Source organism: Gadus macrocephalus, chromosome 20 (genome assembly GCF_031168955.1).
Source record: "Gadus macrocephalus chromosome 20, ASM3116895v1".
Taxonomy (NCBI): Eukaryota; Metazoa; Chordata; class Actinopteri; order Gadiformes; family Gadidae; genus Gadus; species Gadus macrocephalus.
Genome location: NC_082401.1, coordinates 22,648,865 through 22,676,371, shown reverse-complemented (window position 1 = coordinate 22,676,371; position 27,507 = coordinate 22,648,865). Strand labels below are relative to the sequence as shown.

Sequence of the window (27,507 nt, the reverse complement as noted above, 5' to 3'; positions counted from 1 at the left end):
CACTAACCCACTACCCTCACCCTGCAGTAAGACTGGCTCTAACTCACACATAGTACCACACTAACCCACTACCCTCACCCTGCTGTAAGACTGGCTCTAACTCACACATAGTACCACACTAACCCACTACCCTCACCCTGCAGTAAGACTGGCTCTAACTCACACATAGTACCACACTAACCCACTACCCTCACCCTGCAGTAAGACTGGCTCTAACTCACACATAGTACCACACTAACCCACTACCCTCACCCTGCTGTAAGACTGGCTCTAACTCACACATAGTACCACACTAACCCACTACCCTCACCCTGCTGTAAGACTGGCTCTAACTCACACATAGTACCACACTAACCCACTACCCTCACCCTGCAGTAAGACTGGCTCTAACTCACACATAGTACCACACTAACCCACTACCCTCACCCTGCAGTAAGACTGGCTCTAACTCACACATAGTACCACACTAACCCACTACCCTCACCCTGCAGTAAGACTGGCTCTAACTCACACATAGTACCACACTAACCCACTACCCTCACCCTGCTGTAAGACTGGCTCTAACTCACACATAGTACCACACTAACCCACTACCCTCACCCTGCTGTAAGACTGGCTCTGCACACGATGATGAATTACATTCAGACCGTGAACACCAACACTGAAGCTAACCCTTATAACCCTGTCCCTAATTACACTAATAATAATAAGCTCTAACCCCAAAATTAACCCGAAAACAAACCCCAACACTTACATCAATAACACCAACACCTAACACTATCCATTATGACCATCACCCACAGAATCTAAGCAGAGATATAGTGGAGGGAAAGTAAAATCGACGCCATCTAGTGGTCATTTTCAACGCTGAGCGAGTAATGCTATGAATTTCCCATTGACGGTATTTTGACTACGAATAGATAACTTAACTTATGAGCTTCTGTCAGAAAACATGCCAAAACGTCTGTTAAGAAACATTTTCGCAATCAACAAAAGATAAACTTTTTAAATAGAAATAGAAATGATGACATTTGTTTTACAATACAGCCTATAATAAAAGTCAATAGGGAAAATCAATGCATTTCACCCAAGAGTTTGGAAACCACCAGCAGGGGGAGCTGCTTTACTCTCCCTCCCCATTATTATAGCATGTTATTATGGGATATTATTATGGGTTGTACAGCAACATCAATGAAGAACTCAACAAGGCGGTGGAATGACAAACACAGGATGGAATGTCATGCAGTGAGGCTCAGAAAAAAGGTGAGTAAATACATGCACATAATAAATTATAAATAAATATATAGAAACACCCAGAGTGGTGGGAGAAACCAAGGAAAACGGTGGTGGGTAAAACGAAGAATTTAGGTAAGTGGTCAAAAGTATGGTTGTCTTTCCACCAGGAACATACTTACAGCTGCCCTACCTCAGGAACTCTTTAAGCTCAACCACGGGCTTCCACCCTTAGGTTGCTAGCTAGACATCTAGGCATCAAGGTTGTGTCTCGTATACGAAAAGGGACAGTGTTTAGCAGAGCACCACCATGAATACCATAGTGGAATTAAAACATACATATATAGTTGTCTACAAGATTTAATATGGCCTTTTAATATGTCCACCAAAACCAGCACCACCATCTCCTTGAAGCTTGAAGCCGAGGAGGAAGAAGAGAAAAACCGAAAAAAGTGGCAGGGCCAAGAGAGAGAACGACCAGTAGAGGGCACTGTGAGCGACACAGGGGAGAACAAGACACCGACTCTTTGAAGACGGCATCCTAAGATGATGTAGTCTTCGTGAAAGAGCCCAGACAAAGAGCCGTTTGCACGGAGTTCTGATTGGTTAGGAGGAGGATGTCGCAGTGAAAGAACGGACGGATAAACAGAGTTCGGATCGGTCAGCCGGGATTATCTGAAGCCCACGTTATTATAATTCAAGCTCAATAGTGCCGTTCAGACAGCCGAGCGGCAGAGGTCGGCGTGAGTGTGCAGTCCTCAGCGGGGTTAGGGTGGAGGGCCCGAGGTGTGGTGTTAGGTCAGGAGAGAGGGATGGCAGGGTACCGGCTGGGGCAACGTACCTCCAGGAAGATGGCCAGCTGGTCCAGGGGGACGTGGGGGGAGACGGGGCAGGGGCTGCCCAGGCTGGAGGGGGGGGAGGAGGTGGAGGAGGAGGTGGAGGAGGCAGGGGAGGAGGGGTGGTGGCTCTGCTGAATCAGATCTGGGAGGAGGTGGATGCGGCCGGCGAAGCCGTTGCGGTCCGGGTGGTGTGGGTGTTGGTGGGGGTGGGGGTGGGGGTGAGGGTGGGGGTGGTGGGGGCTGGGCGTGTGGGGGCTGCCGGACCCTGGGGAGAACCCGGGGAGCAGGGCGTGGTTGCTGTGCACCACCCCTGACCCCATGGACGACCCTGGGCTCTGGAAGTAGACAGAGGGGTGGGGGTTGGGTGGAGCTGCTTGTCTCACTACTTTAGGACAGGGGAAGGTGTTTGCTAGAGGAAGCGGGATGCTGAGGCGGCTACCATGGCTCATTAGGCTTCCATGGCTGCCATGGGTTATGTAGCTACCGTTGCTCATGAGGCAACCATGGCTAAAGCGGCTACCAGCGCTAACTAGGCTAGCATTGCTAATATGGCCAGCAGGGCTAATATGAAAAGCATGGCTATTGCTAACAGGATTCACGTGGCTTACAGGGTTCATATGGCTAACAGGGATGTTGCGGCTAACAGGGCTAATTAGGCTAGCAGGGCTAATGAGGCTAGCAGGGCTAATGTTGCTATGCTACAAGCAGGACATTAAAAAGTTAGTAAGTACAGTTAATCACTAAGGGTTTAATTTAAGGTTGTTAACAGTACATTTACACATACAATTTTTAATTGTAATCACAATTTCAATGATTGGTTTTACTCGAAATTAAGAAGAGGAGAAATCCATCATGAGAAATGTGAGTCCCCTTGTGGCATTGTATCATAGAATACCGCCAAATGTCTAGTTAGCTTTCATTATAAATGAATAATAAAGCCTGTTGTACATCACGTTATCAACTTATTTTATGATTTTTATCGTACAATTCATAGAATGTTGCCTTCTGTAGTGGGAGGTCTGATTCGACGGCCAATTGCAATAGTGATAAAGAACAATAGGAAAAATGACCCTGCAATAAATATTCAATTGATTTTCACAATAATGTCAGTGTTGTAGCCTGTATTATAACTTTAACATGACATTGTTAAAATGTATTGGTTACTTTTGTAAATAAAAACGTTAACTGCTTCTACCTCTGCTTTGGATGCAATTTCTGATCACTCTCTCTCTCTCTCTCTCTCTCTCTCTCTCTCTCTCTCTCTCTCTCTTTAACTCTCTCTTTAACTCTCTCTTTTAACTCTCTCTCTCTCTCTCTCTCTCTCTCTCTCTCTCTCTCTCTCTCTCTCTCTCTCTCTCTCTCTCTCTCTCTCTCTCTCTTTAACTCTCTCTCTCTCTCTCTCTCTCTCTCTCTCTCTCTCTCTCTCTCTCTCTCTCTCTCTCTCTCTCTCTCTCTCTCTCTCTCTCTCTCTATCACTCAATCTCTTATATCACTCCATCTCTATCTGCCTTTCTATCGTTCTTTCTGTATCTCTCTTAACCTGAAGGCTGACCAGAAAGACAACGTAAAACAAAGTCAAACACAGAGGTCGACAAAACAGACTGAAGAACACAAACAAACACACAAACTTAATACTGAAAATGAAAGATGAACTTAACAAATGAATGGATGCCTGAATGTGGGGGTTGTGGGCGCACGTGTTGGGTGTGTGCGTGCGTGTGTGCGTGTGTGCGTGCGTGTGTGCGCGCATGAGTGCTACCTGTCTGACCATCAGGGTACGGTCTCTACACGGCGTGGAGCCGGCGTCATCCCCGTCGTCCTGGACAACCATGGTCTTCGCCGATGCGCTTTCCCCGTTACTCACCCGGGACGAGCTGGCAGAGGGGGGGGGGATGACTTAGTCACCTTAAATGTCTCTGTACTATTGAATCATTCAGCCGACACTTTTAATCCAAAGGGTTTTACGATAAATTCAGAAAGATTATTACTAGGTTTTGGGCAAAAGCTCATTCACGACACTTATTCAGAGTATTAAGGGTCGAGATTATTCAGGGCAAGTATTCAGGGATTAAAGGTAACAGAGAGCCAAGGCTTCAGAACGGGGGCTAGAGGTCAAAGGTCGGATGGTAATAGGCGAGACGGTACCCGGCCCGCGGGTCCTCCGGCCCCGAGGTGGACTCCTCCCCTCCGTCCTGGTCCACCTCCTCATCGTCATCCTCGTCGGTGGTGCCCGACTCCTCGCTGGACGAGGAATACTCGGTCACTTTGTGGGGCGGGGCCACCTCCTCCACCGCCCGCAGCTCCTTGGCCAGCGCGGTCAGGTCCTGCCGAAAGAGGGGGGGGGTCAAAGGTCACAGGTCAAACTCAGGTCCGGGGTCGGCGGTTGTGTCGGCAAAAAACACGCGAGCGTCATTCAGAACCGCTCCACGGGAGCAGGGAACGGGAAGGCCGCCGGAGGGGAGACGCTCGTCAGAGAGGGCAGCCAGCCAATGAGAAGCCAGCGTAGTGAGCGGAGAAGAGGTGGTTAGAGGATGTCACGGGAAATAGATTAGTCAGCGTCAGACGGCGTGCTGGGCGAGTCAGGCGCTGGAAACAGGAGAGAGACGTGTTAGAGAGAGAGGAAAATAGGCTTCATTTCAGAATAGGTAGGCGATGGAGAGAGTTACAGAGTATGGTTAGTCCAGCAGACTGAAGCCATGGACTGTAGACCAGGAAGCGTTTGATAAAGCAGACCACTGCGTGCTTTGGGCTGGCATGAGGGGTAAGATGATCACAAGACGCAATTCAAACCATCCAGCACATTTTGTATCAGACACACATGAAAAAAAAACATATACTAACACATACACACAGACATTCGAGGCTTGATTGCAACCCACTCAATTACAACGAGCTCTTCTCACGGACCCCAGGAACACTTCTTCAATCACTCGTACCAAGCATCACAGAGCCAGCATTAGCCAAACAATAGCATAGGTCGAACCCTGGTATTAGCCAACCGTTCAAATGATCTAACAGTTTAGTCAACAAGCATTAGTCAACAAGCCAAAACTAAGCCAACCATTAGCATAAGCTAACCCTTAGCCAAGTCTCTCTCAACGTGACACACCTCTCGGGTCAGATGCAGCACACACACACACACACCAGCTCGACTACAGCCAGTCTTCCACTACCACTAGTAGAAGTGCAACTAGAACTAGTACAACTAGTAGAAGCAAGAGAACGAGAACAAGGAGAACAACCAGTGAAAGTACTAGAAGTAAAACTATTAGAAGTAGTAGAGTAGCAGAAGGTGTAGACGGAGGCGAATGAGGAGAACTAGAAGAGCTAGTAGACCACCATCTAGTGGTCACGGCCTGAGCGGCCCTCACCGCAGTACGGGAGGGTCTGCTCTGCTCTCTCCTCTCCTCAGCGGGGGGCTTCTGGAGGGGGGAACCCTCTGACTTGGAGGAGGCTGGAGGGAGGAAGAAACACAGGTCAGGAACACAGCACTAAGCATGATATGACACCAGGCACACTGTGTGTGTGTGTGTGTGTGTGTGTGTGTGTGTGTGTGTGTGTGTGTGTGTGTGTGTGTGTGTGTGTGTGTGTGTGTGTGTGTGTGTGTGTGTGTGTGCGTGTGCGCGTGCGTGTGTGTGTGCGTGTGTGTGTGTGTCACTCACTGCGGGGCCTGATCTTGTCCCCAGACGCCTGCTGGGTGGGGGTCTTACTGGAGCTGCTGGTGGAGCTGTTGGAGGAGCTGGAGCTGCTGGACCCCCCGCTGGGCACGCCCCCCGGCCGCGACACCAAGCGCTCACCCTGTCCCACAGCATCCTGGGCTCTGCAGCACTACACACACACACACACACACACACACACACACACACACACACACACACACACATATTTAAAAATCATTTCTGGCATACAATGAAAATGTTTTGAGCCTGTCAATTCTTTATTGATTTCATTGTTTACTTCCTGACTGTGTACAGTATATTGACTAATCTCTGACTGACCCGGTCTTGAACGTGTGTTTTGTTGAGACACAAATTATACATTCTTAACGTGTGCCATCACGAGTAATACATATTGTAATATAACGATTACAACATTTGAAAAAAAAAAGGGTTGATCGTTTGGGCATGTAAACACACACGGTGCGTTTTTAAGTCAAACAGGGGACGTTGGGTTGGCCCACCTGATGGCGTTGCGCTGGGCCGCCTGGTGGCGGGCGGTGCGTTGCCCTGGTGCTGAGGAGACTCTCGCCTTGACAACACGGGAGACCTGGAGGTGGTTCTCATTGGAACCTTTCATCACAGACACAATGAGCTGCTATACAAACACTGAGCATGTGCAAACACGCGCACACACACACTACACATGCGCATTCCCGCACACGAATGAGGGCTCATGCACACACCGTGCTCTCTTCTGAAGTATTAAATCCTGTTGAACTTGTAGGAGCGTCATACCAAGGTAGCATGACGGGACCAAGGGGAAAGACATTCGCTAGCTTTCTAGTAGCAAGCTACTACTAGAACGCCACACCCAGCTTCATCACGCGTAACAGCTCTGACTCATCCCTACCGCTGTACACCATCCCTAAATGGCTCCACCCAGCTAAACAGCAGCACTCCTGCGACAACATCACAGCTACACAACCACACAACCACGCTGATGTACCGCTACAGAGCTGCTACATTGCTACAACCAGCTAACAGCTACACGGACACACCCAGCAACACCACTGCTTACCCTGGGTGGGAGCTCCTCTGGGGGGGCCGAGGGGTTGCTGGGGGAGGGTCTAGTCTGGGGGTGGGGTGTTGATGGTGCTGATGATGATGATGATGATGAAGATGGATGGTTGTGTTGGTGTTGGTTGAGATGGTCCTGTTTGGAGCGGAGGTGATGGTTTGGGGCGCTGGGGTGGGAGTGGGAGTGGGAGGGAGGGGCGCTAGCGGATGATGAGGAAGAGGTGGAGGAGGAGGAAGAGGTGGAGGAAGCTGCCATGCTGGTGTTGCTCTTTAAGGCGGCCATGTTGGAGCGCACCTTCCAATGACAAAAAACACAGGGGGGGGGGGGGGGGGGGGGGGGTCAGCATGCACGCAAAATCATACTTTAAATCAAACAAACACAAAGTAAACAGGGTTACCATGGAGACAAAAGGGGCAATCATGTGATGGATACTGGATAAAAAATGGATGCAGTGGATACTGATTACGCCGTTGTTGATGGGGTCAAGGCATTATAACAAAAACATGAAACAAGACAAACACAACTTGGCTTCACGGATCGGAGAGCAGTGAACTGAAACTAGCATACAAATTGAATGTTACGGTTCAGTTTCAGAAAGTGGACCCGTGTGGCATTGTCATGTCCACCGTGTTGTGAGGCGGGAGATGGCTGTTTTAAACCAGGCGGCGCTGACTTGAAACCAGACAGGATGTGGTTGTGTGAGTGTTTTGCATGTCTGACTAACTTTGGTATTTACGACACACCAAGTCGTTATAAAAAGTGTTGATGATGCTTTCTGTCCTGTACTCCACAGGCAGTCCACTGCAGGCCTCATGAAGTTACAAACACGACTCAGCCGATGAGAGCAACAACGTCCCCAACCCACCTCAGCACTTTTAATTTCCTAAATTCTCATAGACAGGCACACACACGCAGAACACACACCCATAGGCACAATGCAACCGATCAACATGAAATGTGTGCAAACAAACACACACACACACAACCAACACCCCATGACATCAAACTCATAAGCCTGATATTATTCACCAAAGAGCAACTTCGCACTAAACGATTTACTTGATCAGAACAACGCCTTAGCCCTCCAACCTGTCTACCTTATATTATTTATACAATTACATACAGAACACACAGAAAAAACTGACAAACACGTAAGAACAAACAAATATGGAAAGAGAGGTTTGAAAATGGACTGAGGACGGCAGGTAAACGGTAATTGTTTCATCGAGTTTCATCGAGTTTCATCATCACATCATGAAAACAATCAACAACCAATGGAAAGTATGTCAGTACACCAACTGTGATCCAAGTCCCATCCTGAAGGAAGAGCTGTGTTACTGCTATTATGGTTTACACCGGGTACTGATGTCACGGCTGGGCTGTCGGAGAAAAGCGATTGGGGAAGAGATAAAGCACGGAGCCAACGAGTTCCCGGGAGCGCTCCTCCGATACAGGAAGTGAACGCAGAAACACAGGAAGTAGCACAGATGAAGACCAGGATTAGCATCTCAAACAATCAGAGCAAAAATACGACTTCAGAAAAAAACACAATAATACCGTAAACATAGATCAACAAACAACCAAGCAACATGAATTAGTCGCATCGACATAATATGCGGTTATATATAAAGGGTGATCCTGACTTCATGTTAATAACATCAACAGACAGATTAATACTGACATTAACCACTTCCACCAGTGTCGACATTCTTCCAAAGGTAATGGGAGGTAGTGGGATAGGGAGAGACATTAGGACCATAGCGTACTGCGTGTGTCAAAGGGTTATCGGTGAAAGCTTGTTTGTGCAGGCCTTACGTCTTTCTGTATGGTGTTTGTGTGTCAGGGGGGGACGGAGGTTGCCGTAGTTACCTGGGGCTCCATGGGCCGGTGCAGGGCGGGGGTCTCTGTGGGGGCGGGGCCATTGGGGTGGGAGGACTCTGAGCGGGGGGGCGGCGGGGGCGGCTTGGTCTGGGGGGAGCCCTGGATATTCTTACGGTAGCGCTCGTCAGCCTGGACACACACACGCACGCGCACACACACACACACACACACACACACACACACACACACACACACACACACACACACACACACACACACACACACACACACACACACACACACACACACACACACACACACACACACACACAAAATGGACCCAGAAACATAAGTTAAGAAGTGCTCTATGCAGTAACAACAGTGATAGCCAAGGAGAGCGAGAGGGAGAGAGGACTAGATCGATAGAGAGAGGGAGCGCAAGCATTTAGTTGCTATAGTAAGTAAGCATCACCCTGCAGAGCACACAGTTAGAGTAGTTTCTAGAGGAGACTCACACACTAAAGACAGAAACACAACTTCCCTGAGGAGTCATGTGACCCACGGAGCCAACACCCCAACGTGTTACCATGCCAACCCTACACAGGGACTCCCACAGATCGTCTGACAGTCAGCCGAGTGTAATACTGGGATGGGATCACGGAGATGAGGTGTTGATGGTGACGATGAATGTTGATATGATGTGAAGATTATATGAACGGTTCATGTTATTAATGAGGTTGGAGTCTTGGAACAAAACAAAAATTCTCTTATTAACAATTTCCCTCCAGTCTCATCAATGTTTTCTCTGGCTCACTTGGTACATGTTGGGAAACAAGGACACTAACGACGACTATCAAGATACCTTGTTAGTGTTGAAGGAGTGAACCTAGCCATTTCACATCACAGAATGGAAGCTTTACAGGCGCTAGAACAGTAAGCTCCATTTGCATGTTACAAAAAGTTATGAATAACTGATGTTGAAAATGTTATATCAGCTATTGAACATCATAGCGGGGACTTAATGTACTTTTTGGTTAGAAATGCCTTTAGTTCATATTTAAAAAAAGATTCACTCAAGCATGCAGCCGATTGGTCATGTCATGTACTATATTTCTCTTTAAAACTTATGAGATGAATTAAAGAAGATTGAAGATGTAGACACGTCCCGGCAACAGGCCTACGGTTAGACTGGTTGTACTAGGTGTTGTACTGTTGTACTCGTGTAGAAGAGGTGTAGCTCAGAGTTTAAAAGGCACAGGTGAAGGGTTTTCCATCACCATGACAACACCATCACATCATCAACACTCCAGCCCATCCCAGCGCGAAGGGGTGTGAGTACACACAAGCACACAAAGCATTTCTACTGCGGCTGACACCATGGCAACCTGCAACGAGGGCTTCACCTCTCTGATTGGCTCAGAGTCAGGGGCGGGTTCTTGGAGCTGGGAGGGTGGGGTCCTCTCATGGACCACCTCCACCTGACCGCCCCTAGCTGATAGGGCGGTCTGTGGGGGTCTGCCGGCCCGCTGATGCTGCTGGAGAGAGAGGAGGGACGCCTGCTCCTCCTCCAGCTGTTTCTTGAGCTTCTGAGCTTGTCTCTGCTCCTCCAGCTCCTTCCACTTGCACTCCTGGGTTCAGGGAGGAGGTGGAGGAGGAGGAGGTGGAGGCGTTTAACGTCATCATCCATGGGACTACAACTGGCTAGACAACCACCAGCCAACCCCGCAGTGCCGTTTGGGACAACTGGAAGCATTTTACCCGAAAACGCTGATTTTTAGTCCATCCAACATGCTTACATGATTGAATTTGCTTTATTATAAATGTATCTATTTATTTCCAATACACTTAATTCATTTATTAGTAGCATTTGGCTCTCATTTGGAAATATAAAAAAATGGATCTTGTTAAAAAGGAGCTATACACATTGTTTATGATAAGGTGTTTTTTTCACAATTTCATCATGTAAAGGATCTCCATGGTTACAGCCACACCTGCACTGTATTTGGCAGCGGCCTTCAAGGGGCGTTCAGGACTGTAGTTAAATGCTTCTCCGTGACTCATATACGTGTCAATGCAGATGCAGATCTGCACGTTTTTTTATACGCATGCGGTGAGAGTGCTCTCGTTGACAGTTTTCTCTTGAGGAACTAATGAACGAAGACCTTTCTGGACGAATGAATGCTTCATCGCAGTGAGAGCTAACCACGCTGTACAGGAGGCACTGACGGTGCGAGTGACGATGAGGATGAGGATGAAGATGATGACGGTGTGTGAACGAGGGGGGGGGACAGCAGCGGTAACGTGTGAAGCGGAGAAGGAGGTGAGGCGTCCCTTCCTCCCATTATCTCCCTTTCCTCCATGCGTGAGAAAAACAATCCCTCAACAATAAAACTAGTGCTGCCCCCCCCCCCTCCCGCCTCCCTGACCTCCCTCCCTCCCCCCTCCACTAGGGACCCTCCACCATACACGCAGTACAACATCTTGGCCGGACTCTTGACAGTTAAGCCTATAACTCCGCTAGGACAGGCTGTTACCCTGTGGCATCCTCACCGGGGGGACACAAACAGAGACATGCATTCTAACGCAGCAGTAGAACACCACAGATCACATGGACGGTCGTATCTTATGGTGGGAGAAAGGCTCCTGGATTATCGCAGCTCTGCTGCACAGCTGGACGGGCCAACAGCTGTTTGAAACACCTGTTATTTGTATGCTAGCTGGTAGCATGGCTAGCACGTGGGGGTTGAAAGAGGGGTAACAGACTAGGAGTACGGCTAGCTGGAGGGGGTTTGGAGTCAGGGGTAACTCATGAGTGGCATCGCTAGCTGGAGGGAGTTTGGAGGGGGGGGGGGGGGGGGGGGGAACTCACATGTAGCATGGTTAGCTGGTGGCGGTTTGGCTGAGGCTATCTCACCAGGAGCATGGCATCTGGTGGAGACTAAGAGGGGGGGGGGGGGGGGCGGACTCACCAGGAGCATGGCTATCTGGTGGAGGTTTAGAGGGGGGGACGACGACTCACCAGGAGCATGGCTGTCTGGTGGAGGTTTAGGGGGGGGGGGGGGACTCACCAGGAGCATGGCTATCTGGTGGAGGTTTAGGGGGGGGGGGGGGGGGACTCACCAGGAGCATGGCTGTCTGGTGGAGGTTTAGGGGGTGGGGGGACGACTCACCAGGAGCATGGCCTGTTCATGGAGCAGCTGCTGCTGCAGCATCTCTAGGTGCCTCTGCTCCTCCTCCAGTTGGCGACGGATATACTCCTGTCAATCAAACACGAGGACAGTTAGATAAATAATTGATTCCTTTTCAACGGCTGGCCGAGTGAAAGTGCACCACCATGTAAATGTGTCATCTCTTGTATTTTGCAAAAGACTAAATGGTAACTGCTTACTCCTCTCCTAGCTTCCAACCGGTCTCCTAGCCGCTAACTCCTAGCTCCTCGCTCCGCCCCGTGCTACTTACTCCTCCTACCTGTTCGCGGTCGGCCCTCCGCTTCTCGTCTTCGGCCCTCCGGCGGTCCTCGTCCTCTTTGCGGCGGCGCTCAACCTCCTCCACCCGCCGCTTCTCGTCCTGCTCCCGGCGCCGCTGCTCGCGCTCCTGCTGCCGCCGCATCTCCCGCTCGCGGCGCTGTTGCTGTGGCCCGCCACCAGGGGGCAGGGAAGAGTGCAGAGGTCAGGCGACGCTTTTGTTTGGATCAACGGGTTTCCCATGAGACACGTTGATCGAAGTAAACCCGCTTCTTGATTGGCTATCCCGACTCGTGGGTCATTGGTGATTGGATGAATTCTACAGTAAATATACAACAGAAGATGATTTGGATTGGTTGTCAACAGCTTCCCGTTGATGGGAGTGTTTGGACAAATGAAAACAGGGTATAAAATAAAATTGGACAAAATTGTCAGAAGCAAGAAACTAAGCACGTTCCAGAAACCCAGATGCTGCTGCCATGGAAAGAGTATGGAAACGACCGGGTGATCATGTGACTCCCTGGGCTAACCTTGAGAGGTGATTTATCGCTTGATAAAGTTCAACCCCACTTTAATCTGTCTAGCGGCAGTAGTCTCTGATGGTCCTTTCCGGTCAGGCCGGGACACATGGCGTTTAAGGCGGTGGGCACTCTGAGGAATAGTTCCGCTGTTTCTGTTTCATAAGCTCTGCTGTGCTGGCTCCCGGCCAGCCGGGACAACCAGGATCAACCGACAACAGATCACATGTTCAGCGGCGGTACATGTGCTCTCCGCCTGACATGGTGACAAGTCAGCCTGGGCTTGCGTGGTTTCCACGAAGAGAGTGGTCCAGTGGAGCCCCTGCCTTCACCCTCCAGGGGATATTAGCTTGTAGCATAGCCAGCTGGTCAGAGGAGGGGGCTAGCAGCATGGCTGGTAGCATGGTTAGCCCATCGCTGGATGGCTAGCGCCAAGCTTGGTGACTTGCTCATGAAGATGGAGAGGTGTGTGTGTGTGTGTGTGGGGGGGGGGGTACCATGGAGACTTAAGACGAGAAGAACAACTTGCATCATGCATGAATGAATCGGGAGCTAAAAGGAGAACTCTCCCAGGAAGGGTTGTCGCATGACGCCAGAGAAGAGGATCAATCACAGTGGAGATTTTATCAGCGTAAAATCTGGTTGAAGCCACTGCCCCATCTTAACTTCCCAGTAATGTACTACAATAGACAGAGGATTCTCTCGCTCCCTGCACCTCCTCATCCGCCCTTCACCTCACCTTCTCCCCATATCCTCCTCATCTAATGCAGCCTCCTCCTCTTCCTCCTTCCATTAACCCATTAACCCACCTCCTCCTCTTCCTCCTTCCATTAACCCACCTCCCCACCTCCTCCTCCTCCTCCTCCTCCTCTTCCTCCTTCCATTAACCCATTAACCCACCTCCCCTCCTCCTCTTCTTCCTCCTTCCATTAACCCACCTCCTCCTCCTCCTCCTCCTCCTCCTCCTCCTCTTCTTCCTCCTTCCATTAACCCACCTCCTCCTCCTCCTCCTCCTCCTCCTCCTCACCTCCTCCAACCTCTTGCGCTGCTCCTTCTGCTGCTCGATGCGCTTCTGCCGCTCGGCGAGGAGCTGCCTCTTGTACTCCTCCTGCTCGCGGAGCTGCTGCTCCTGCAGGTGCTGCTGGCGCCGCAGGGCCTCCGAGCGCTCCTTGTTCTCCTGCTGCAGGCGGATGAAGTCGCGCCGCAGCGTGGACTCGCCCGGAACGTTGACGATGGAGCTGGGAGGGGAGAGACGCCCGGTGAGCGTGTTGGCACCGCGATAGCAAAAGATACGTGAGCATGTTAGCATCTTGCAGCAGAGGGGCGTTTGTGTGTTAGCCTCCCTTCACAGTAGAGAGACGTTAGCATGCTAGCACCTGGGTACAGTAGAGCTCTAGAAACGTGGCATCTTGTAGCGTCAGAAACAGAGAGGTGTCACACTTGTTTCACGTAATAAACAAAATGTCTGGTTCTGATTTTGCAGTTAGCGTGGTATCTCAATAGCAGTAGTGTGTTGGTATGGTGGTTTGCTCGCATTTGTTTATGGTTTATACAGCAATGGATCCTAGTGTTCTGCAGAGAACATCAAGACGAAGGATGTACCTGGGCTCCCCTTGCTGTTCAGGTGTCTCCTCTTCCTCTTCCTCGCTTCCACTGTACTCATACTCCGTCTCATCTGGAGGTCAAAGGTCAGGGTTCATTCACAACCGTCGACACGGACACGGATGCTGAATAGCAATTTGACTCATGTCAAATTCATTTTAAGGGATTAAAGTGCCAGCTGCTTAACAAGTGTCTAGCGATCAGGAGATCCTGGGGGTCCATCCCTCCAGCCAGACAGACACCCAGCGGAGGCTCACCCTTCTCGCCCCTCTTCTTCTTGGTGCGGTCGATGTGGTCCTTGAGCTGGATGCGGACCTGCCTCTCGTTGGGCTGGTCCCTGATGAAGGAGTGCTTCAGCAGCTGCTCCGTGGGCGGCCGCTGGGTGTAGTTCTTCACCAGGCAGCCCTCGATGAAGCTGAAGAACTTCTTGGACCTGTGGGGAAGAAACAAGAGGAGATTCATACGGTCAATGCTCCAGTGTGGCACTCCCCCCCTCATTCACTTTGTATTGGACAGGTGGGGGCAAGGGATTCTGGGAGGGGCTCGCGCGCGCGGCAGGTGATCACGGCAGCTGCAAAGGGGAGGGACAAAGGTTTAACCTCAGTTTACTTTATGAAAATGAGAACGTCTTCCAGCGCACGTTCGGCCAAGTAAGAGGACAATTGACGCACAGTGACGACTGGCAGACGGTACAGACTCGTGGTGGGATTTCAGTTCCTGGTTTGAAGCACTTCCGTCGGCCAATTGGTACACTGCCACAAGCAGCCGCTAGAGAGTGCGGGGCGTTGGCACGCTTTGTGAGTCCGTAAATAGCCCGATGGACGATAGGGAATTATTTATGGTTGGATGGATGGCTAGATACCAAGATTGGATGCATCCAGATCTCCATGCCTGAAGGATGGATATCGGGGTGGATGAATAGATACTATAGAAAGGTGGAAGAGAGATGATGGCTAGAGGGATGGATGGATGGATGGATGGATGGATGGATAGAGGGATAGAAAGATGGAAGAGAGATGATGGCTAGAGGGATATGGATGGATGGATAGAGGGGTGGATGAATAGAAAGATGGAGAGAGAGATGATGGATAGGGGAATGGTCGGCTGGATAAAAACGGATAAGAAGGACAGGAAACCTGATAAAAGCCACCCTACCATTTTTTGGACTTGAGACGAGGGGGCGGGTTCCTGGGAATCAGGAAGAGGGCTCTCATTGGATGCATGTCACACAGCGCTGAAGAAAAAGGAGGAGCCAATAGTCAGACAGGACCAGGCGAGCCAAGATCATCTGGCTCCCTGATGGGTCCATGTGACACGTATTAACTTGTACTTTGCGGTTTAATTAAGAGCAGCACTAGTGTCTTGGGTGTTCGACTCCCGTCCGAAAGATTATGTGTTCAATCCCCATAGTCAACAGCTTACTGGTTACTGGCAAATAGAGCAAGACGGCTTAACCCTCACCTGCTCCTTCAAGTCCTTTTGGATATCATCTGCTAAATGATGCTAAATAGTAACAGCCATGGTACGTTTGAAATGGCCTTGTTGCATATCGGCTACAGTAGACAGTGACACTGTGTCCAAAGTGAATTCCCTATATGGAGTGCTAAGCTTGAGTCTTAATCTGCTCTTTGTTGATGCTGCTGTGTTTGTGCACACCGTGTAATGGCAGTAGCTCAATGTGTGCACGTGGTTTCGCACGAGGACTTACGCGGCGCCCCCTCGGCCATCTCGATGGCCGTGATTCCACAAGACCACAGATCACTCTGCGGAACACAACAACGGTCAGCACCACGCAACACCGCAAATCTTATGCCACGTTGCGTCCATCTTTCTGTCTCAAACCGTCAATGTCAAAAACGTTCTCCACTCTTGACTCATGATTATGATTATGGTGCGGTGGTATTAGTTCTTAACACCACAACGGCTCTTCGCTGCGTCGTCTCAGTTAGCATGGTTACCCCGATGCCTACACTGTTGCCTAAGTTACCTTGAGTCTGATCATGTAGTCTGAGTTAGCACGGTTAGCGTTGTTACAGCGTGATTTCCTACCCGGTAGTCGTATGTTGCATCAGGGTTTTCGTCACAGGCGATGACCTCGGGGGCCATCCAGTAAGGTGTCCCGATGAAGGTGTTCCTCCGCCCCACCGTGCGGTCCAGCTGAGCACTCACCCCGAAGTCCACTGGAACCAGTCAGAACCGGTTAGAATTCATTAGAATCGTTTATAACTAACATAGCAATTTAGAACAAGTTATAAAAGTTTTGAAAAGGTCGACCAATAGAAACAGGTGAGAAAAGACTAAAACCAGTTAGACTATGTCATAAAAATAAAGATAGAGAAAAGTAGTATTTAGAACAAAATAAAACGTATAAAATAAAATGGGAAAGGCAAAGCACTCTTTGTATGGCAGTTTTGCAAGAAAAACTGTCTTATAAACATTTTATATGGCTAAGCCTGGACTAAGCCAGGCTAGCGGAGAGCTCTACGTACGTACCAAGCTTGACCTCTGCATTCTCCGTCAGAAGAACGTTCTGTCCTTTGATGTCTCGATGGATCACATGATGGGCGTGAAGATGAGTCAATCCCTACGCAGAGATTCACAAAAGAACAAATGTGATGAGATTACTCATCACATTTGCATAAGAGTACACAAGTAATCCTGAGGGAAATCGTTTGAGGGACAGTTGCTGTGCTCAAGATCTTTTTCTTTGGTGAAAATAATAGTTCATACGCCACTACACACACAGGTTAGCTGAAGAGCGAGTCTGATTCAGTATATGTGTGCCTCTTAGTACTAGCCTGAATAGCAGTCGCACCCCGGTCGTTATATTCATAATAGTGCTAATTCGAGGACTTTCATCGATTGCCTTAGGCTCAATCTAAATTGTGCAAACTCCTTTGTTGATGGGCAGCGACATTTGTAGAAATAAAAACCATTGGAGCTCTTAGCGATTGGAACTTTAAATATGTTTAAGTTTATATCCCAGTGTTTTTGGAGCTAAACTCCATCTCCCAGCATGCCCTGGGGAGGTGAATGCGTGGCGCAGGGTGGAGAGTTACCCTGAGGATCTCTCGAGAGATGTAGGCGATCCAGTCCTCCTTCAGTGTGTTTCCCTTGGTGTTTTTCACCAGGTCTGTGATGGAGCCAGCACCACAGAACTCCATCACCAGCTACACACACACACAAACACACGCACAACAAACAAAGGCATGTTCAGGGATCGCACATCATAGAACTACGATGGCTAACGTTCAATGCAATGGTGGACAAACAAGACTTTAAATATTTATAAAAAGAAAACTTGAGAGGACAGAGTGTTGTAATCATAATAATCTACATTGATTCGTAAAGTAAACATTTTCAGATTATTGGATTATTCAATCCGATAATCTGACACATTATTCAATGTGTGTGTGTACCCAGAGCTGGTCATCGTGACCCGGGGGGCTTTTCTTGATGAAGGCTCCGTAGTACGTAGCTATGTTCCTGTGGTGGGAGTACTTCTTCAACATGTTGATCTCCAGTTTGATCTCTTCCTCCTCGTCCTGCACACACACACACGCACAGGATGTTCAACATCATCTTTAACCAGCCTGCAAATTAAGTCAGTCAGAAAGTTAGTCAGACAGAAAGATAGTCAGACAGACGTCAGGGAAACAGACAGATGACCAACCTCTGTGACGTCCATGACCTTGATGGCCGCCAGCTGGCCGGTCTTGACATGTCGACCCTGGAGAGAGACAGAGAGAAAATATCAGTTCACAAGGCCACACATGAACCAACAGGCTACATCGCTCAATGAAATCTTTATTAACTCTGCACCTCTGTAAAGCTACTTGAACAGCCCTGCTACTCTGAAGAGCCAAATCTATCACGTAACGGCATTCGTTTTGGGGCCTGGCATATCACTGATTGTAAACATCGCTTATACTTGCGTTCCATAACGCTACAACACTGTGATGTTACGTCATGCCAAATCTATAAGGCGGGTTTAATGCTAACGGTAAACTAGATAATACGACACCAGATGCACTGAAACAACACATGACTGTGATGGGAGGGATTTAATCAGGAGTGAATCAGGACACATTGGGAATATATTTGGGAAGTATATTTGCTGTAGTATTGCAAAGACGACCTGGTGACCCAGAAACTAACAGCTATTTTAAACATAAATAAGAACTTCCACGTCGTGTTGTCTTTAATCTAAAGCCACGCCCTGTAGAGTCCTTGCTACCTCATCACAAACACTCAGCATCATGAACACAAACAACAAAATGCATTAGAGCCTTGTGTGTGTGTACGTTTGTGTTTTTGTGCATGTGTGTTTGAGAGTAAAGTTAGTGTGTGTGTGTGTGTTTGAACACAAACACAAGACAAAGACTGGTTTTAAGCCTCTTGCGACGCACTTTCATCTGCGATCACACCGCCCCCATAGTGGCGCTTGCAGCTCTAGACTAGGGATGACATCATCCCTCACACAGACGGAACCAGGTGGTGTGTGTGTGTGTGTGTGCGTGTGTGTGCGTGTGTGTGTGTGTCCGTGCAGGACCGTTATATGTGAGCCGATGTAGGCAGAGCCTGTCTTGTGTGTCTGCTTGTATACGTGTGTTCTAAGGGTTTTATCTGATTAAGTCAGAGCACACACTTAGCGGGAGTGTGTGTGTGTGTGTGTGTGTGTGTGTGTGTGTGTGTGTGTGTGTGTGTGTGTGTGTGTGTGTGTGTGTGTGCGTGTGTGTGTATATGTGCGTGTGTGCGTGTGTGTGTGTGTGTGTGTGTGTGTGTGTGTGTGTGTGTGTGTGTGTGTGTGTGTGTGTGTGTGTGTGTGTGTGTGTGTGTGTGTGTGCAAGGGAGAGTGTTTTATAAAGGCTGTCACATGATTCCATTGTGTGAAATGGACACCTGAGCTGCCAATCCCCCCCGTCTGTATGTGAGAATGGCGCGGTCCGCGGGCAATGATGAGAGGTTAGCCCACCCCAACACAGCAGGGGGGGGGGGGTCCTGTACTAAGCAATCTCAGAAATCGACCATGCTGTAGTGTGGCACACTAAACTATACTTTGATATTATGCCATACTAGGCCACAACACAAACATTAACCCATTCCTTCCTGTATAATATACTATTCCTACGACCCTAGTCTGTACTGCACGATACACTAAAACTACACTTTAATACTACTCTATACTGCAGAAAGCAGGCTGCGCTGCCGCAGTGCCCTTTGGCCAGAGACGCTCTCCTTCAGATCCTCATCTCATGCCTGACCACATGCTGAGTCAACACACACACACACACACACACACACACACACACACACATTATACAATACTCACACAACAGTATACACATGCATACACACAGAACCTGTGACATCATGACAGACTTGACAAATGGGCCAAATCTCTTGTAACTTTAGACTACAACCTCTCAGTCAAACTTTCTCTCGGTTTCTTTCTGTCACTTGCTCACTTAGCTTGTCTGTGTATATGGCTGAATGTGTGTGTGTTCTCCTTGTGGTAAAAGGTGACCTCAGAAAGCAGACAGTAATAATTATAAGGACTCCACACACACACACACACACACACACACACACACACACACACACACACACACACACACACACACACACACACACACACACACACACACACACACACACACACACACACACACACACACACACACACACTTCTTGAGGATGACATCATCCAACTTATTCAAGAAAAGAAATCCTTCTTCTTTGAATCAACTTGTGTCAAAGGGTAGCAACTATACAACACAGCTTCTTTCACATCCATTAGAGTGGAGACACTAACTCACAGTTATCGTAGAAGTTAGTTCTACGATAACTAAGCTATCCATGTAACAGTGTCCCATGACAAGCAAAGGGGAGGGGGGCTCATCCACCATTTAAACACTTAACACCCAAGTCCCAACACACCTCTGGCTGTTTGTCTGTAGAAAACAAACAAAGCTTTGTCCTTCTAATCCTCATCTTCCTCCAAACCTCCGCCAGTCCCTTAGTCACCCTCCGTCCCCCCCAAGCCCCCCTTCAATGCGTCCCAGAATGCACCACTCCCCTGACATCACCTCTGGTTCTAGTTCTGCTGCTGGACTGGTTTCTGCTGACTACTGAGGTTCTGTTAGTCAGCACAAAGAGGAAGAGATGAAAGCCAGCGTGACCTCCTCCTCTCCTCCTCTCCTCCTCTTCCTCCCCCTCCCTGTGGCTGAGGGTTCCTAAAGTCGGCTGGGGAAAGCAACTGTGTGTGTGTGTGTGTGTGTGTGTGTGTGTGTGTGTGTGTGTGTGTGTGTGTGTGTGTGTGTGTGTGTGTGTGTGTGTGTGTGTGTGTGTGTGTGTGTGTGTGTGTGACTCCACTGCCATGGCATTTCCTCCAGGGGAAGTGGAGAATCTCTTTCTTCTTAGCTCTCAAACACACATTAAACCACACACACACACACACGCACACGCACACGCACACACACACACACACACACACACACACACACACACACACACACACACACACACAGTGAGACAGACAGAGAGATATAGAGCGAGACAGGATCCCATTTAAAATCTGGCTCAAAAGATTGGACTCCGTTAATGAACCCATTTCCCGTCGTGGTTGCGAGGTCTGGGGTCCGCTTGCCATTTAAGAATTTGCAGACAATAAACAAGATAACCTCGAAAGAACAAAATTTGAAAGAAAGCATTTAGATTTTAGCACATTAAATAAAGTGACCCTGACACGCTCCCTAGATAACAGAGATAATCTAGAGACTCTAGAGGGATGCCCCTTTAGCCCGCTGGTTCTGGGACACACCAGACAAAGACCTCATTAGACTAAAGCAAGTTAAAGCCACTTGGAAATAATCACCCAAAAACCAGACCTAATTGGAATGCTATTTGGCCTTTGACAGCGAACACAAAGTGGCCGAATACGAATACCTGAGCACTGGGACAGATCCTAACTACTAAAATCCCTGACTCTGAAGGGAAGAGGTGAGCACAGCCTCGCCATTGAGAGAGAGACGCACAGGCAAACCTGGCTCCCAGGAGAGACTGTGCACCCAATGCACAAACAAATGAGGTTGGAACCGAGCTGCAGGTTTTAACTACCTGCAAATTACACAAAGACATCAGTAACACATACTTCCCATAGATAACACCCCAAACCATGACTGGTAACTAGGGGTGTAACGGTAGTCACGGTTCGGTTTGTCCTCGGTTCAGACATCACGGTTCGATACGAGTTTGGTAAAATGAAGGGAAAAGAAAAAACTAAATGCAAAAGGCAATTATTTTTTACGTGCATGTCTCAGGTTGTACCCACTGGTGTCATACAGTCTCTCCCCTGAGCAAGCTGCAACAGCCTGAACTGTGTAATCTAATATGTAAACAGTAAACAATAAGTACCCTACATCATCTCAAGACGAATGAAAGCGTAAAGTACACAGAATTACAGCCACTATGAGCCAGTCCCCCAATGAGCTTTCCACAAACGTGACGTTTTTTAGAGGCGGTGTCATGCCAAATTTGTACCGGCTTCCTAATTTGTACCGGGCGCGTCATCCATAGTAATCCATTCCAAACCTGCCTGGCAACAGATGATCGCGTCGTCCGTTGCCTGGCAACGGACTATCGCGTCGAATGACGTGAAAGGTTCACGAACATTCGCGAACCTTCAAGCTCGTTCATTTGCACTTGTCCGTTATCTGTATTGTGCTATTTCGTCCTTGACCTGCTTTAAACACTCAGTTTACTTGCTAAATTTGATTAAACAATTAAATACAATACAAATATAAAGTAAAAACAAGTGTTATCTAGCGATCCATTTTCTGTATTATGTTATTTCGTCTTTGGCAACATGAGTGCGAATGTTTTTTGAAACCCGCTTTAAACACTCAGTTTACTTGGTAAATTTGATTAAACAATTAAATACAATACAAATATAAAGTAAAAACAAGTGTTATCTAGCGATCCGTTATCTGTATTATGTTATTTCGTCTTTGGCAACATGAGCGCAAATGTTTTTGAAACCTGCCCGGCAACGGACAACCCTTACGTAATCAGTTGTCCGTTGCCTGGCAACGGACAACTGTTGACGTGCCCGGTACAAATTTGGCAGCCGGTACAAATTTGGCATGACAGCGGCTCAAGGTAGCGGGTGGGGGTGTGGCCCTGAGCAGCTTGCGGCCACGGTACCATGCCGGAGCCCTTTAGCGGGCAGCGCTGAGGCGGTGGTGCCTCGGAAGCAGGCAGCAGGCTCCGGCGGGAGACAAACGCGGGCAACAATCCCATTCTCCTCCATGTCCCGGTTCAGTCTACTTCAGCGAGTCAAAGCCAAAGTTCCTTTCCCCCAATTCCTTCGGAACCATGGCTGAGATAACCCCCACTACGAGTCTCGTTGTGGAAATACCAGAGATGTCAGAGAACCCGGCGTGTTATGCACCATAACACGCTCGGCTACCAAGGCGCCAATCAGGGCTGCAGTTTAGTTATCCCTGAAGAAATCGCGTATCTAACATTAGTTCCACATCAGATTAATTAATTTGCACGCCAGTTTTATTTAATTCTATACCGTCTATTCTCTGTGTAAATCCATGCACTGAACCGTCACGTCTGTACCGATTCGGTTGAATACGAATACATGTATCCTTACACAGGTAACAAAGATCTGCTGGGTAAAGTACAGCAATGTGCAAACACAGCAGCAAGATTTGTGACCTATCTTGACAGGTAAAGGACATCCAATGTAATAAAACCACAGACAGACGATTTCTCATCCGTGTATTTCCATACCATGCTGATCTCTGCACATAGACATACTGTACCTTCAAACATAATAGATAACTTTCAATTAAATGGTACATTTTTGTATGTATATTCTTAACTAAAATGTCGGCATTCTTCTATTTTTATTTTAAGTTATCATTCCTTATCTGCATATACAGTATAGGCGCTTTGCAAAAAAATAAACACATGGGCATTTACAGAAAACCCAAATAAGCCACAACATAAATGCAAAAGCTACAACACAAATGCAAAAGCCACCACACAAATGCAAAAATGACAACACAAATGCCATAGCCACAACCTCATAAGGGAAGTGATTGTCACCAGATTTTGACATTGAAATGGGCAGACTAATATTGAAAAGAGGACTATTATTGCCGACCATGTGGAAAAGTAAGGTGCCTTCCCGGTTTGATACGTTTTATCCGATTTGGATCGGATGTAACCTGCATTCTGAAACAGCGTTTTGCATTTCTTGGCCGATGCCGATAAGCCTGGCACAAGTGAAGGTACCGTTTCAAATGCAACCATAAGTTAATCATCGCCATAAAATAAATATAATCTCATTTTGATATCAATTAAACGTTTATGTCAGGTACAAATAAAAAAAACTTTTTGCTTACTGTGGCAGTTGAATCTAAATATATGGTTCATGGATCATTATAAATGGCTAAGCAAGCACATTTAAGACATCACTTGGTTTGGATTTTATAGACTCAATAATGATTCCAAAAAAAGATTCATCAATTTATTGACTATAACAATAATAGTCAGTTGTAGTCCTAGTTTAAAATAATACTTATTTTATTATTAGACTTAATTGATCCACTTTCAATATTGTGTAAGTATATACAAAAGTCTGCTGGCAATAATATCCCCGGTTCATTGTCAACATCCATCGATGCTCACTTCCGCTATGTTGTTCCTTCTATATTTGCGTTGTTGTTATTGCACTTGTTAAATGTTAAGTTCTGTGTTGCCTTTTGTGTTTGTATTTCAGTTTATGCGCTTCCGTTTTTCAAATTTACAATGTTTTGGATCTATGGTTTGGTCGATGCATCTCAGACAGCATACTAAAGCTAAAATGTCCCGTTTGTATTCTTAAGTTAAGAGAGAGGGACAGAGAGAGTGTTTAATGGGCTGTGAAATGGGGGGTTGTTGAGGAATGTGTGTGTGTGTGTGTGTGTGTGTGTGTGTGTGTGTGTGTGTGTGTGTGTGTGTGTGTGTGTGTGTGTGTGTGTGTGTGTGTGTGTGTGTGTGTGTGTGTTTTTCTTTCATCACGTAACGACTCTGTGTCTATTTTCAGCCCTAACTTGACCTACAATCTAGAAAACAGATCTCTACACACACAGTAGGTCCAGCTAGCTCAAACAGCCAAGCATGCTAACAGAACACAGTAGGTCCAGCTAGCTCAAACAGCCAAGCATGCTAACAGAACACAGTAGGTCTGGCTAGCTCTACCAGCCCGGTATGCTAACACCACACCATAGGTCTGGCAAACACTATTAGCCCTGTTTGGTTACACAACCCCATATATCTGGCTAGCACAGTATGCTAACAGACACAGTAGGTCTGGCTGACTCTACTAGCCCACCATACTAACACAACAGGTCTGCCTCAATGCCAAAAGTTTATATTAGCACCTTTACATTGCATGTCTCTAGTAACCACACTAAGCATCCTACTTCTCTGTAGAAAATACTGATATTACAGACTGGAAGGTGTGTGTGTGTGTGTGTGTGTGTGTGTGTGTGTGTGTGTGTGTGTGTGTGTGTGTGTGTGTGTGTGTGTGTGTGTGCACGTGTGTGTGCGTGTGTGTCTGTGTGTGTGTGTGTGTGTGTGTGTGTGATGGTTATGAAGCAATCTCAACAGTCAGACCTAATTAACGTAAACCACAACTAACAGGAAATTACTCAATATGACCTTAACTTAAAGAGCCAGGCAACCAAAAACAGTTTTTTTGATAAGATCTCTTGTATGATCGTCAACAAAGTAATCTCTGTCATTTGGTCACTGCTACTGAAATAAGTCCCTTAAGAGCGTTCCACTCAATTGCAACGTTCTTTTCGTGACATCCGAGTGCCTTTTACCACGTCCAATGAAGCCCGGCGGCCGGGTCTCTGTGTGGACGTTTTAAGCTCTGTCTGGGCAGCAGTTCACTACGACGTTCATGAGAAAGTTGAGCTTTCCGGACAACTCCATGGTGTGTGTGCCTGGTGAGGCTCTGTCTGAGCAGTATATTTAATGTCTGACTCTGAGTGCGGGGAAGCTTTGGGGGGTTACCGGACACATATACTATAACGCTGAGGTGTGTGGAGGGTGAGGCTCTGTCTGAGCAGGAGTTTAGTTCCTGGACGCCTATAACACCGTGGTGTTGTGCATTTCATATAGAGTCGCCCTGGGTCGTAAACATGGGGATAACACGCCCGCCTTTTTCCTAAAACTCTCAGCCTCAAACACATTTTCCAAATCTCATTGTGTTTGGATCCCAGCTAACGCAGTGGCTCTTTAAAGTGTTTTACAATTTTTTTTTGGTTTGAATAATCTTGTTGCGCTTGTAAAACAGGAAACTTCAAACACAAACAGGAAACCTGATTTTATTAAGTTATCAACTCTACAAAAGGGCTTTCATAGACGTTACACTGATTTTATTCCTCATTTGCGCCTAAAGGTCAGGGCATTCCCGTCCAGTCCTCCGAGAGACAGCTGATTCAGCGGGTGTTCGCCGTTTACTACAGACGAGGAGACCTACGGTGTACCTCGCATGCAAATGTACAGATGGCGATGGACTAGTACTGGGTTGCATCTCATGGATTCCCCCTTTATTCTCCTTCCTCCCTCCCCCGCCCTCCTCCTCTCCCCCGGGGAGTCCAACTCATCAGCACGCGTGAGAACCTTTACACCTTCCGGCCGCCGCACGGTCGCAGCCCGTTTTGACGACCCGCTCGTGCTAGTCAGCTACTCCGTCCCTAGTGGCGCCGTGCGTGTGTGCGTTAGGGCGACCTACTTTCCCCGGTCACTGATGCAACATGGAGAGTCCTGCTGCAGTCTCGCAAGAGCTACGCTCCACTCTGGAAAGCCACCAGACCACCTACCTCTGTAGAAATATCCACACAGGGACTCTGGAACTGAACTTTAACCGTTAGAACCCCTAGGCAAGAACCTAGACCAGTAGAATCAAGACCAGTGAAACCTAGACTGCAACATATACCAGTAGAACCTAAAATAGAGCCGGACCTAGACCGGAACCTAGATCAGACAGTTATCACTGGACTAGGAATAGTTGTTCATCAGTGTCGTTGATGTTTGGGTTCCAATGTCTGTCGGGGTCTGTAGGGGGCGGTGGTCGGACACTTAACGCCTTGAGAGAAGCAAAACATCGCTTCAAGAACCCTGTCTTTTCCTGCCAGACAGGAAGTCTGTTAATTCAGCCGCAACACAGGAAGGAAGTAGTTCTCTCTCCCCTCCCCTCACGTCCAGAGGAACGATGGGAGATGCACCCGACATTTTAGGTTGGGAGTTGGGTTCAGTGGAACTTTCTCCAGTCGACTCCCCTCACCTCTTCAAAGAGCGGGTGGTAATGGATGGGTGGGGAGGAGGGGCAGGGGGGGTAAATATAGGCCACCGGCGTGCCCAGAGACATGCGGTGGGTGGGAGGGGTCCGTGCTGACGATGGGGCATAATAAAAGACTGCAGGGGAAGGGCGAGGCGAAGTTAATTAGGAGGGAGATGTTTAAATCGACTGCAGAACGGAAAAGAGTGTCCGCCATTCCATTTATGTTCTTCCTATAGCCCAGTTAAGTTTAGCCAGGCACGGGCAAGTATAGTCGGCTCGCCTTAAAATAAAAGTGCGAAAAGTGGAGATAATAGGCATGCATGCATGCATGCCAAAAAAGCGTGCAAAAAACAAACTCTTGAGCTGGGATAAATGTGGACAAGGAGACACTACTACTTTAGTTTGGACAGAATTGGGGAGCAGTAAAATTGGCTGAAACTTACTTTACCGCTGCAATCATTCCAATAGGCTGAAGGCCAACAGCATCATTAAGAACATTTAAAGGCCCAAAACACAAAAATAAGTTATTTCTCTCAGGCATATTATTCAAGCCTTTGCCTGAATAGGAAGATTGCTTTTTATGCCTCAAAGAAATCTCCCTGTGGCTTGGATGCCCATAACAAACGGGCCAGGTCCTGATATGTAGTTGACGGTTTGGACGGTATACATAGTTGTCTACTTCGCATAGCCTGGTAAATGTGAATCACCTCACCTCATCGTCACATTGCTACAGTTACACACTGGCTCACTTAGATCACTTGTTCCCTCCTTCCCTATAGGGACGGTGATGACAATGAAAACCGCGATGCATCATGGAATATAGTGCGGAAATAAGGGTGGGTCAGTGGTACACTTATTTTACGGTGCATTGTGGACATTAAGTAGTGCACAGTATCAGATATCCAGAGTGGTAGCCAGAGTAGAATATAAGGTAGCAAGCT

At 47.9% G+C, this 27,507-nt stretch overlaps 1 protein-coding gene and 1 long non-coding RNA gene across 3 annotated transcripts in view; both read right to left on the bottom strand.

The window, feature by feature from the left end:
- Nucleotides 1–26: 26 nt before the first annotated feature.
- Nucleotides 27–27,507, bottom strand: part of LOC132449050 (mitogen-activated protein kinase kinase kinase kinase 4-like) — a 37,624-nt gene continuing 10,143 nt past the window's right edge. The window contains 24 exon segments of the mRNA XM_060040632.1: nt 27–964; nt 2,075–2,407; nt 3,832–3,946; nt 4,218–4,396; nt 5,444–5,526; nt 5,735–5,869; nt 5,872–5,900; nt 6,253–6,277; nt 6,280–6,361; nt 6,810–7,103; nt 8,679–8,819; nt 10,034–10,258; nt 11,801–11,887; nt 12,090–12,260; nt 13,640–13,850; nt 14,215–14,287; nt 14,472–14,647; nt 15,370–15,448; nt 15,923–15,977; nt 16,264–16,394; nt 16,708–16,798; nt 17,274–17,384; nt 17,634–17,759; nt 17,888–17,944. Of these exon segments, the coding sequence (XP_059896615.1) occupies nt 944–964; nt 2,075–2,407; nt 3,832–3,946; nt 4,218–4,396; nt 5,444–5,526; nt 5,735–5,869; nt 5,872–5,900; nt 6,253–6,277; nt 6,280–6,361; nt 6,810–7,103; nt 8,679–8,819; nt 10,034–10,258; nt 11,801–11,887; nt 12,090–12,260; nt 13,640–13,850; nt 14,215–14,287; nt 14,472–14,647; nt 15,370–15,448; nt 15,923–15,977; nt 16,264–16,394; nt 16,708–16,798; nt 17,274–17,384; nt 17,634–17,759; nt 17,888–17,944 (3,030 nt within the window). The 3' untranslated portion in view covers nt 27–943.
- On the bottom strand, nt 2,801–3,822 carry LOC132449067 (uncharacterized). 2 transcript variants are annotated; one of them, XR_009523504.1, is made up of 2 exons: nt 3,549–3,822; nt 2,801–3,338 (listed from the first exon to the last, which is right to left on the bottom strand). It is a non-coding gene; the product is annotated as an uncharacterized LOC132449067 (long non-coding RNA). The 2 variants fall into 2 exon arrangements; XR_009523503.1 differs by having other exon boundaries at nt 2,801–3,334.